This window comes from Schistocerca nitens, chromosome 2 (assembly GCF_023898315.1).
Source record: "Schistocerca nitens isolate TAMUIC-IGC-003100 chromosome 2, iqSchNite1.1, whole genome shotgun sequence".
NCBI lineage: Eukaryota > Metazoa > Arthropoda > Insecta > Orthoptera > Acrididae > Schistocerca > Schistocerca nitens.
The window spans coordinates 11,685,788-11,698,643 of record NC_064615.1 but is presented as its reverse complement, the minus strand read 5'-3'; the positions used below and the strand labels follow the sequence as shown (position 1 = coordinate 11,698,643).

At 45.8% G+C, this 12,856-nt stretch overlaps 1 protein-coding gene across 2 annotated transcripts in view; it reads left to right on the top strand.

Moving 5' to 3' along the window:
• Positions 1–12,856, top strand: part of LOC126234241 (androgen-dependent TFPI-regulating protein-like) — a 257,244-nt gene that overhangs the window by 173,605 nt on the left and 70,783 nt on the right. The window contains exon 1 of one of the 2 annotated variants that reach the window (XM_049942933.1): positions 5,055–5,289. The exons of the other annotated variant lie outside the window; for it this stretch is intronic. Coding sequence (XP_049798890.1) covers positions 5,116–5,289 — 174 coding nt within the window. The 5' untranslated portion in view covers positions 5,055–5,115. Of the gene's footprint in view, positions 1–5,054; positions 5,290–12,856 lie in introns of those variants that run through there. 2 annotated transcript variants of the gene reach the window in all.

Genomic DNA, 12,856 nt, shown 5'->3' with positions numbered 1-12,856 from the left:
GTTACTGGATTGGAGCAGTTTTGGCCTCAAGATGACGTAGTGTAACGTCGTAACTGGTTGCCTAGAAATATACCTATATAACGGCGATTGGTATTGTTTTTATTGAACATTGAACAGCTGTAGTCGCATACTCCAACAGAAGATGAAGTTACATTCATGGATCCATTCATGTCCATTGTGAATTTCGATGGACTTGGGCAATTCCAGCGCGACAATGTGACACCACACACGTCAAGAATTGCCGCAGAGTGGCTCCAGAAACACTCTTCTGAATTTAAAATCTTCTGCTGCCCACCAAACTCCAAAGACATGGACATTATTGAGCATATCTGAGATGCCTTGCAACGTGCTGTTCAGAAGAGATCTCTACACCGTCGTATTGTTACGGATTTACGGACAGCCCTGCAGGTTTCATGGTGTCAGTTCCCTCCAGCACTACTTCAGACATTCCTCGAGTCCATGCCACGTCGTGTTGAGGCACTTCTGCGTGCTCACGGGAGCCCTACACGATATTGGGCAGGTGTACCAGATTCGTTGGCCCTTCAGTGTATCAACGACATATTAAAATCATCGTAGTCTAATTGCGTAATCGGGAAGAAGAGGGAAGGTAAGGATTTAAAGTTCCGTGGAAGAGGCACTCATTGTATTTATTTCTGACCATTAGGTACCTCAAAACGCACAGTTTAGAAACCTCTGTCGTCTGTTAAGGTGTGGTACAGCTGTATATCAATTTCATAATGCACTTGGGAAGCTACCTGTGTGGTTGTGGACAAATCGACCGACCACTTTTCAAAAGAGATCTCTGCACCGTGGCCTTTTTTTTTTTTTTTTTTAACGGTTTTATGGACAGCCCCTTCTTGCAGTGGTGTACCGTAGGTCTCTAGAAGAGCATAGCGTTCCAAAGGATTGGAAAAGGGCACATGTCATCCCTGTTTTCAAGAAGGGACGTGCAGAACTATAGACCTATATCTCTAAAGTCGATCAGTCGTAGAATTTTGGAACACGTATTATGTTCGAGTATAATGACTTTTCTGGAGACTAGAAATCTACTCTGTAGGAAACAGCATTGGTTTCGAAAAAGAAGATCGTGTGAAACACAGCTCGCGCTATTCGTCCACGAGACTCAGAGAGCCACAGACACGGGTTCCCAGGTAGATGCAGTGTTTCTTGACTTCCGCAAGGCGTTCGATACAGTTCCCCACAGTCGTTTAATGAACAAAGTGAGGGCATATGGACCATCAGACCAATTGTGTGATTGGATTGAAGAGTTCATAGATAACAGAACGCAGCATGTCATTCTCAATGGAGAGAAGTCTTCCGAAGTAAGAGTGACTTCAGGTGTGCCGCAGAGGAGGTTACTATTCACAATATACATAAATGACCTTGTGGATAACATCGGAAGTTCACTGGGGCTTTTTGCGGATGATGCTGCAGTATCTCGAGAGGTTGTAACAATGGAAAATTGTACTGAAATGCAGGAGGATTTGCAACGAATTGACGAATGGTGCAGGGAATGGTAATTGAACCTCAATGTAGACAAGTGTAATGTGCTGCGAATACACAGAAAGATAGATCCTTTATCATTTAGCTACAAAATAGCAGGTCAGCAACTGGAAGCAGTTAATACCATAAATTATCTGGGAGTACGCATTAGGAGTGATTTAAAATGGAATGATCATATAATGTTGATCGTCGGTAAAGCAGATGCCAGACTGAGATTCATTGGAAGAATCCTAAGGAAATGCAATCCGAAAACAAAGGAAGTAGGGTACAGTACGCTTGTTCGCCCACTGCTTGAATACTGCTCAGCAGTGTGGGATCCGTACCAGATAGGGTTGATTCAAGTCATAGAGAAGATACAACGGAGAGCAGCGCGCTTCGTTACAGGATCATTTAGTAATCGCGAAAGCGTTACGGAGATGATAGATAAACTCCAGTGGAAGACTCTGCAGGAGAGACGCTCAGTAGCTCGGTACGGGCTTTTGTCAAAGTTTCGAGAACATACCTTCACCGAAGAGTCAAGCAGTATATTGCTCCCTCCTACGTATATCTCGCGAAGAGACCATGAGGATAAAATCAGAGAGATTAGAGCCCACACAGAAGCATACCGACAATCCTTCTTCCCACGAACAATACGAGACTGGAATAGAAGGGAGAACCGATAGAGGTACTGAAGGTACCCTCCGCCACACACCGTCAGGTGGCTTGCGGAGTATGGATGTAGATGTAGATGTAGGAGATAGAGAAGATCAAAAGAAGAGCGGCGCGTTTCGTCACAGGGTTATTTGGTAAGCGTGATAGCGTTACGGAGATGTTTAGCAAACCCAAGTGGCAGACTCTGCAAGAGTGGCACATCGCGGTGTAGCTCGCTGTCCAGGTTTCGAGAGGGTGCGTTTCTGGATGAGGTATCGAATACATTGCTTCCCCCTACATATACCTCCCGAGGAGATCAGGAATGCAAAATTAGAGATATTCGAGCGCGCACGGAGGCTTTCCGACAGCCGTTCTTCCCGCGAACCATACGCGACTGGTAAATAAAAGGGAGGTAATGACAGTGGCACGTAAAGAGCCCTCCGCCACACACCGTTGGGTGGCTTGCCGAGTATAAATGTACATCTACATCTACATCTACATCTACATCTACATGATTACTCTGCAATTCACATTTAAGTACTTTGCAGAGGGTTCATCGAACCACAATCATACTATCTCTCTACCATTCCACTCCCGAACAGCGCACGGGAAAAACGAACACCTAAACCTTTCTGTTCGAACTCTGATTTCTCTTATTTTATTTTGATGATCATTCCTACCTATGTAGGTTGGGCTCAACAAAATATTTTGACATTCGGAAGAGAAAGTTGGTGACTGAAATTTCGTAAATAGATCTCGCCGCGACGGAAAACGTCTTTGCTTTAATGACTTCCATCCCAACTCGCGTATCATATCTGCCACACTCTCTCCCCTATTACGTGATAATACAAAACGAGCTGCCCTTTTTTGCACCATTTCGATGTCCTCCGTCAATCCCACCTGGTAAGTACCCCACACCGCGCAGCAATATTCTAACAGAGGACGAACGAGTGTAGTGCAAGCTGTCTCTTTAGTGGACTTGTTGCATCTTCTAAGTGTCCTGCCAATGAAACGCAACCTTTGGCTCGCCTTCCCCACAATATTATCTATGTGGTCTTTCCAGCTGAAGTTGTTCGTAATTTTTACACCCAGGTACTTAGTTGAATTGACAGCCTTGAGAATTGTACTATTTATCGAGTAATCGAATTCCAACGGATTTCTTTTGGAACTCATGTGGATCACCTCACACTTTTCGTTATTTAGCGTGAACTGCCACCTGCCACATCGTACAGCAATCTTTTCTAAATCGCTTTGCAACTGACACTGGTCTTCGGATGTCCTTACTAGACGGTAAATTACAGCATCATCTGCGAACAGCCTAAGAGAACTGCTCAGATTGTCGCCCAGGTCATGTATATAGATCAGGAACAGCAGAGGTCTCAGGACGCTTCCCTGGGGAACACCTGATATCACTTCAGTTTTACTCGATGATTTGCCGTCTATTACTACGAACTGCGACCTTCCTGACAGGAAATCACTAATCCAGTCGCACAACTGAGACGATACCCCATAGGCCCGCAGCTTGATTAGAAGTCGCTTGTGAGGAACGGTGTGAAAAGCTTTCCGGAAATCCAGAAATACGGAATCGACTTGAGATCCTCTGTCGATAACGGCCATTAGTTCGTGCGAGTAAAGAGCTAGCTGCGTTGCACAAGAACGATGTTTTCTGAAGCCATGCTGATTACGTATCAATAGATCGTTCCCTTCGAGGTGATTCATAATGTTTGAATACAGTATATGCTCCAAAACCCTACTGCAAACCGTCGTCAATGATATAGGTCTGTAGTTCGATGGATTACTCGTACTACCCTTCTGAAACACTGGTGCGACCTGCGCAATTTTCCAACCTGTAGGTACAGATCTATCGGTGAGCGAGCGGTTGTGTATGATTGCTAAGTAGGGAGCTATTGTATCAGCGTAATCTGAAAGGAACCTAATCGGTATACAATCTGGAACTGAAGACTTGCACGTATCAAGCGATTTGAGTTGCTTCGCAACCCCTAAGGTATCTACTTCTAAGAAACTCATGCTAGCAGCTGTTCGTGTTTCAAATTCTGGAATATTCCATTCGTCTTTCCTGGTGAAGGAATTTCGGAAAACTGCGTTCAATAACTCCGCCTTAGCGGCACAGTCGTCGGTAACAGTACCATAGCCGGCCGGTGTGGCCGTGCGGTTAAAGGCGCTTCAGTCTGGAACCGCGTGACCGCTACGGTCGCAGGTTCGAATCCTGCCTCGGGCATGGATGTGTGTGATGTCCTTAGGTTAGTTAGGTTTAATTAGTTCTAAGTTCTAGGCGACTGATGACCTCAGAAGTTAAGTCGCATAGTGCTCAGAGCCATTTGAACAGTACCATCGGCACTGCGCAGCGAAGGTATTGACTGCGTCTTGCCGCTTGTGTACTTTACATACGACCAGAATTTCTTCGGTAGGTGTAGATGTAGATGTAGAGACGCTCAGTAGCTCGGTACGGGCTTTTGCTGAAGTTTCGAGAACATATCTTCACCTCCTACGTATATCTCGCGAAGAGACCGTGAGGATAAAATGAGAGAGATTAGAGCCCACACAGAGGCATACTGACAATCTTTCTTTCCACGAACAATACGAGACTGGAATAGAAGGGAGAACCGGTAGAGATACTCAAAATACCCTCCGCCACACACCGTCAGGTGGCTTGCGGAGTATGGATGTAGATGTAGATGTAGCCGAAACAGATTTGTGAGTACGCTAGAGAGCGCAGAAGCGGAAACTGCCCTGATGGCGAATAGCCGCTGCTGTCGTAACCACCGGCGCGCCTCTATTCATCGCTACGTAGTGTCGGTCAGCAGTCGATTAGGAGCGCGTCACCGGCTAATGCGACGCGCGCCGCCGAGTCCTCCGGAAGCGGCGTTCGGCCGCAGTGTGGCCGCGGCTGCGGTGGCGGCAGCAGGCTACAGAGCAGCAGCAGCAGCAGGAGGTAGTCGCCGTAGCGCCCGGCCACCCGCCATGACGACGCAGACAGCGACGGGCCCGCTGCTGCTGCACGGCGCGCTCACCGCCTACAGCTTGTTCAGCGACCTCTCGTTCCTCTTCCTCGTGCTCGATATCGTGCGAGGCGTGCCCGGGCTGTACGACGAGGTCGTCTGCTGCGGCGGCGAGTACATCACCATCTGGAACCAGGTACTGGCCGTGTGCCCGCGCCGCCTGGCCTCGAAAACATCCCATTAAGCCGGCGCCTCTCGCCCGGTGAACCTCAGACAGAATGCAGTCTCCTCTGACACGCAGCAAAGTAGGAGCAGTTACGTTGCTTTATACGCGTCTGTATACGAGTAGGTTAGAAGCCTATCTCACATGCTCCAAAAACATAAATTTTCACAAATGACTAAAAACGTGTTTTACATGCGTCGTGCGCATATCCTATATACAGGGTGTTACAAAAAGGTACGGCCAAACTTTCAGGAAACTTTCACTGTCTCGAATACATCATCCAGTTTTTCTCAAATTGTAATCATCTATTTGTCTGGGCGTGTACATAACATCCACTGATTTGAAACTTCGTGGCAGATTAAAACTGTGTGCCTGACCGAGACTCGAACTCGGGACCTTTGCCTTTCGCGGACAAGTGCTCTACCAACTGAGCTACCCAAGCATGAGCAGGAGAGCTTCTGTAAAGTTTGGAAGGTAGGAGGCAAGGTACTGGTAGAAGTAAAGCTGTAAGGACGGGGCGTGAGTCGTGCTTGGGTAGCTCAGTTGGTAGAGCACTTGCCCGCGAAAGGCAAAGGTCCCGAGTTCGAGTCTCGGTCCGGCACACAGTTTTAATCTGCCACGAAGTTTCATATCAGCGCAGACTCCGCTGCAGAATGAATATCTCATTCTGGATCCACTGAGTTCCTTCCCATTCAGATAATTCCTTCGTGGTGTGTCGTTTTCCTTTTCTTTCTTAGAATTTATAAGTAAACGACTTGCCTAGCATTTTGTTGTGTAAATCCACGCTCTATGCAGATGACACTTTTCTTTTGTTGAAGCGGGGAGAGACTTTGAAACATTACAGCAAGGAAAGTACGAATCGAGTCAGAGCCGCTAGTAATTTCAAATCAATGAAACGGCCTATTAATCACGAGAAAACAGTAAGAATCCTCTTTAGTTAATGTATTAAAGATGAAAGCAACGACTGCACTTTAGCTAGACTATTTGAGATCCACCATGATTTGAAATTAAAGTGGAAGAGTCCTACTGGTCATACACTTACTAAGTTAGCGTGTGTGACATATTTGTTAGGTAACCTAAGGTATTGTGTTAGCGATAAGTTATTGCTCAACGCATGCTATGCCTTTTTCCACACCCACTTGACATATGTCATTCTGTTATGCGAGAATTTCCATGGAGCAAAAAAAGTTCTCATTAGCAAAAGAAGGTAATCAGATGCATCTGTGGAGTCAGAGACAGTAAGTCTTGTACACCATACATTAAAAAAAACTACAAATACCAACGGTTACGTCTTTCTTTATATTAAGTTGTCTGATACATACAAAAAGAAACCAACACAGTCACAAACTACGACAATTTGAACATCAACATAACACATGCCTAAAACTACAGACTGACATGACAGGTCCTTGACTTAAGAAAACTCAAGACAGTCACAGGTACACGGAGTAAAACTTTTAACATGTTGCCAATACAGGCACCCAATGTGTCACTAAGTATGTTTAAAACCGCCACACACAAATGGTTTAAAGAGAAAGCATTTTGTACAGCAGAAGAGTTCAAAATGTGCCCTAAAGATATGAAGTATCAAGATAGTTTCATTTCGATGCAACTTATACAGGGTGTTACAAAAAGGTACGGCCAACCTTTCAGGAAACATTCCTCACACACAAATAAAGAAAAGATGTTATGTGGACATGTGTCCGGAAACGCTTAATTTCCATGTTAGAGCTCACTTTAGTTTCGTCAGTATGTACTGTACTTTCTCGATTCACCGCTAGTTGGCCCAATTGACGGAAGATAATGTTGACTTCGGTGCTTGTGTTGACATGCGACTCATTGCGCTACAGTACTAGCATCAAGCACATCAGTACGTGGCATCAACAGGATAGTGTTCATCGCGAACGTGGTTTTACAGTCAGTGCAATGTTTACAAATGCGGAGTTGGCAGATGCCCATTTGATGAGTGGATTAGCACGGGGCAATAGCCGGGCGCGGTACGTTTGTATCGAGACAGATTTCCAGAACGAAGGTGTCCCGACAGGAAGACGTTCGAATCAATTGATCGGCGTCTTAGGGAGCACGGAACATTCCAGCCTATGATTCGCGACTGGGGAAGACCTAGAACGACGAGGACACGTGCAATGGACGAGGCAATTCTTCGTGCAGTTGACGATAACCCTAATGTCAGCGTAAGAGAAGTTGCTACTGTACAAGGCAACGGTGACCACCTCACTGTATGGAGAGTGCTACGGGAGAACCAGTTGTTTCCGTACCATGTACAACATTCAACAATGTGTCAATCCTCATTTCAGTGCAAATGTTCTCTTTATGGATGAGGCTTCATTCCAACTTGATCAAATTGTAAATTTTCACAATCAACATGTGTGGGCTGACGAGAATCCGCACGCAATTGTGAAATCACGTCATCAACACGTTTGGGCAAGCATTATTGGTGATGTCTTGATTGGGCCCCACGTTCTTCCACCTACGCTCAATGGAGCACGTTATCATTATTTCATACGGGATACTCTCCCTGTGCTGCCAGAACATGTGCATTTACAAGTACGACACAACAAGTGATTCATGCACGATGGAGCTCCTGCACATTTCAGTCGAAGTGTTCGTACGCTTCTCAACAACAGATTCGGTGACCGATGGATTGGTAGAGGCAGACCAATTCCATGGCCTCCACGCTCTCCTGACCTCAACCCTCTTGACTTTCATTTATGGGGGCATTTGAAAGCTCTTGTCTACGCAACCCCGGTACCAAATGTAGAGACTCTTCGTGGTCGTATTGTGGACGGCTGTGATACAATACGCCATTCTCCAGGGCTGCATCAGTGCATCAGGGATTCCATGCGACGGAGGGTGGATGCATGTATCCTCGCTAACGGAGGACATTTTGAACATTTCCTGTAACAAAGTCTTTGAAGTCACGCTGGTACGTTCTGTTGCTGTGTGTTTCCATTCCACGATTAATGTGATTTGAAAAGAAGTAATAAAATGAGCTCTAACATGGAAAGTAAGCGTTTCCGGACACATGTCCACATAACATCTTTTCTTTATTTGTGTGTGAGGAATGTTTCCAGAAAGTTTGGCAGTACCTTTTTGTAACACCCTGTATTGACATCAGTATGTGCAAGAACAGTAGTTATAAATCATTATGTATATTTCAGATTATGTTTGCTTATTGAGAAATTACAATTATTTAAGGTTATATTATGGATCATGTGAGTTTTGTTAATAAGCTATGGAACATGTAAGTTTTGACAATCCCCATTTTTGACCTTGTGAGTTTTGGTAGTGAGCTGTTTGGACGATGTTGGTTTCGCGGGAACTATCGTGTTGCGACTCGATATGAAACACTTTTTGGTTCCGACTGCAAGCCACTTTCTCTTCTACAGTGTATATATAATATTACATTCCGATGTTAATCGTGATAGCCGGCCGGGGTGGCCGAGCGGTTCTAGGCACTACAGTCTGGAACCGCGCGACCGGTACGGTCGCAGGTTCGAATCCTGCCTCGCGCATGGATGTGTGTGATGTCCTTAGGTTAGTTAGGTTTAAGTAGTTCTAAGTTCTAGGGGACTGATGACCACAGCAGTTAAGTCCCTTAGTGCTCAGAGCCATTAATCGTGATAAATACCAATTAATCATCTTCTATGGACTTTGTTTGTGTTAGTTTACAAAAGATATTCTCTAGTTTGGTATACCGTTTGCACATCAGTTTAATGATAAAGAAATTTACAAATTTTCCATTCCTGTTTCTACATCGGGTGATACGTTTTCTTCTATGACTTGTGTCTCAAAGCAGTTTTATTCCAACGACTATATTGAATTATATTCCCCAAAATAACTGAACAGAGTAGAAAACACACTCCACTGGCATCAATATTTACTACTACACAAGAAAATGGCGCCGAGTGAGCTAATCGCTGATTGGTCAAGATGAGGTACGGGAGAAAACTCACAAGATCCCGCGAATCATGAGACTTTTGAAACTAACCATGAAGTTTAACACCGGTTTTCTCAAGGATTTGTGCCAAATTTGAATAACTGTTTCGTGAATTATGGTCTGTGTATAAAGCTATATGACAATATGTCGGCATCTCAGTTTTCATTATTTTGGAGCATGTGAGTTATGACTCTAACCTACACATATTCAAACTCACGTCTTTGGTACAGTGTGCGTGAAAATGCTATGAGAAGATGCGGGCATTTGGATGCACTTCAATAACTTTCTGATGTCTTGACTACAGTTTTTATTATTTCCAAAACCGCCTTTACCTCTTCGACATTCCGCAATTTTCATACGCTGCGAAACACAACTGGTATCAAAAGGTATGAAAATAATTTCATTTCACCATTGATTAGAGACGTATTATAATGAGTAGAATATGGCTTTCCAGCTTACCAACGTTATGCCAGTCATACAAAATTGTTGAAACTTTCTGGCAGATTAAAATTGTGTGCCGGACCGAGACCCGAACTCGGGACCTTTGCCTCCAGAAGTGCTAGTTCAGCAAGGTTCGCAGGAGAGCTTCTGTGACGTTTGGAAGGTAGGAGACGAGGTACTGTCGGAATTAAAAGCTGTGAGGACGGGGCGTGAGTCGTGCTTGGGTAGCTCAGTTGGTAGAGCACTTGCCCGCGAAAGGCAAAGGTCCCGAGTTCGAGTCTCGGTCCGGTACACAGTTTTCATCTGCCAGGAAGTTTCATATCAGCGCACACTCCGCTGTATAGTGAAAATTTCATTCTATATAAAATTTTTCATTAGACACATTGCATCTCGTCAACATTCTCAATCACGAGACAACTGCTACCAAGGGACAACTTAGCAAAGAAGTGGACTAAATCGCTAGGCGACGCTGGATACATGGTACATGCTGCATTTTTTGTTTAAAACTACATTTTCATAGTTAAATCGTATAATTAATTCATACAAATCACTCTACATTGTTTTACAAAAAGGTACTTCTTTACAAAACTATGCGCAACAAATCTAAGCGGTCGAAAATAGCACATTGGAAGAGCCCGCTGAGTGGCACTTGGGTACATGAGACCAACTATATCCCAAGAAATAGTTTTTGACGTTTCACAGCCGCGCGAGATTAGCCGAGCGGTCGGGGCGCTGCAGTCATGGACTGTGCGGCTGGTCCCGGCGGAGGTTCGAGTCCTCCCTTGGGCATGGGTGTGTGTGTTTGTCCTTAGGTTAATTTAGGTTAAGTAGTGTGTAAGCTTAGGGACCGATGACCTTAGCAGTTAAGTCCCATAAGATTTCACACACATTTGAACAGTTTTTTGACGACTCACAGCCTTTAAAATACTAGCGGCAGTAAAAATTCAAAAATACCGTTTTATAAGAATTTACGAAATCTAGAAACAGCAGCTGAGGCAAGTAGCATTCACTTATGAAGAACAGGTTGTGTCCATGCATTGCTATTTGCAACACTGGCAGCAAATGTGCAAATGCATGTATACAGGAAATTAAAATAATTTGAGAAAGCGCAGTCTTGGAACCCCGTACATCAGTTCCACCAATAGTATATTGCGACCATCCATATTGGCTATCTAATTAAAACTCCTTAACTCCACTTTAACTAAAGCACCACACACTCACGTAAAAACCAGTGCTAAATTACTGTTAATGGCACATTAGCAATTGCACCACTGCACATACGTAAAAGGGAAAAACGTTATGTAAGGCAGCACAATTACCACTGTACCTTTATCAGTTGTACTACATAACATAAGGCAATCTGGGATGGTTGCCATATACTATTGTTGGAGCTGATGTATGAGATTGCGTCTTCTCAGATTGTTTGAATTTCCTGTGTACGTGCATTTGTTTCCATTGTCCGAAATAGCAACGCATGGGTACAGCCTTTTCTTCGTACGTGTATGCTACATGCCTCAGCTGGCGTTTCTAGACTTAGTAAATTCTTATAAAATGATATTTATGAAATTTTACTGATGCTAACAATTTATACGCTGTGAGTTGTCAAAAATATTTTCTTAACAGATAGTTGGTCTCATGTAACCCAGCGCTACTCAGCGGGCTCTTCCAATGCACTATTTTTGATCAATCAAAACATCTGTTACACAAAAAAATGGCTCTAAGCACTATGGGACTTAACATCTGAGGTCATCCTTCCCCTACACTTAGAACTACACTCCTGGAAATGGAAAAAAGAACACATTGACACCGGTGTGTCAGACCCACCATACTTGCTCCGGACACTGCGGGAGGGCTGTACAAGCAATGATCACACGCACGGCACAGCGGACACACCAGGAACCGCGGTGTTGGCCGTCGAATGGCGCTAGCTGCGCAGCATTTGTGCACCGCCGCCGTCAGTGTCAGCCAGTTTGCCGTGGCATACGGAGCTCCATCGCAGTCTTTAACACTGGTAGCATACCGCGACAGCGTGGACGTGAACCGTATGTGCAGTTGACGGACTTTGAGCGAGGGCGTATAGTGGGCATGCGGGAGGCCGGGTGGGCGTACCGCCGAATTGCTCAACACGTGGGGCGTGAGGTCTCCACAGTACATCGATGTTGTTGCCAGTGGTCGGCGGAAGGTGCACGTGCCCGTCGACCTGGGACCGGACCGCAGCGACGCACGGATGCACGCCAAGACCGTAGGATCCTACGCAGTGCCGTAGGGGACCGCACCGCCACTTCCCAGCAAATTAGGGACACTGTTGCTCCTGGGGTATCGGCGAGGACCATTCGCAACCGTCTCCATGAAGCTGGGCTACGGTCCCGCACACCGTTAGGCCGTCTTCCGCTCACGCCCCAACATCGTGCAGCCCGCCTCCAGTGGTGTCGCGACAGGCGTGAATGGAGGGACGAATGGAGACGTGTCGTCTTCAGCGATGAGAGTCGCTTCTGCCTTGGTGCCAATGATGGTCGTATGCGTGTTTGGCGCCGTGCAGGTGAGCGCCACAATCAGGACTGCATACGACCGAGGCACACAGGGCCAACACCCGGCATCATGGTGTGGGGAGCGATCTCCTACACTGGCCGTACACCACTGGTGATCGTCGAGGGGACACTGAATAGTGCACGGTACATCCAAACCGTCATCGAACCCATCGTTCTACCATTCCTAGACCGGCAAGGGAACTTGCTGTTCCAACAGGACAATGCACGTCCACATGTATCCCGTGCCACCCAACGTGCTCTAGAAGGTGTAAGTCAACTACCCTGGCCAGCAAGATCTCCGGATCTGTCCCCCATTGAGCATGTTTGGGACTGGATGAAGCATCGTCTCACGCGGTCTGCACGTCCAGCACGAACGCTGGTCCAACTGAGGCGCCAGGTGGAAATGGCATGGCAAGCCGTTCCACAGGACTACATCCAGCATCTCTACGATCGTCTCCATGGGAGAATAGCAGCCTGCATTGCTGCGAAAGGTGGATATACACTGTACTAGTGCCGACATTGTGCATGCTCTGTTGCCTGTGTCTATGTGCCTGTGGTTCTGTCAGTGTGATCATGTGATGTATCTGACCCCAGGAATGTGTCAATAAAGTTT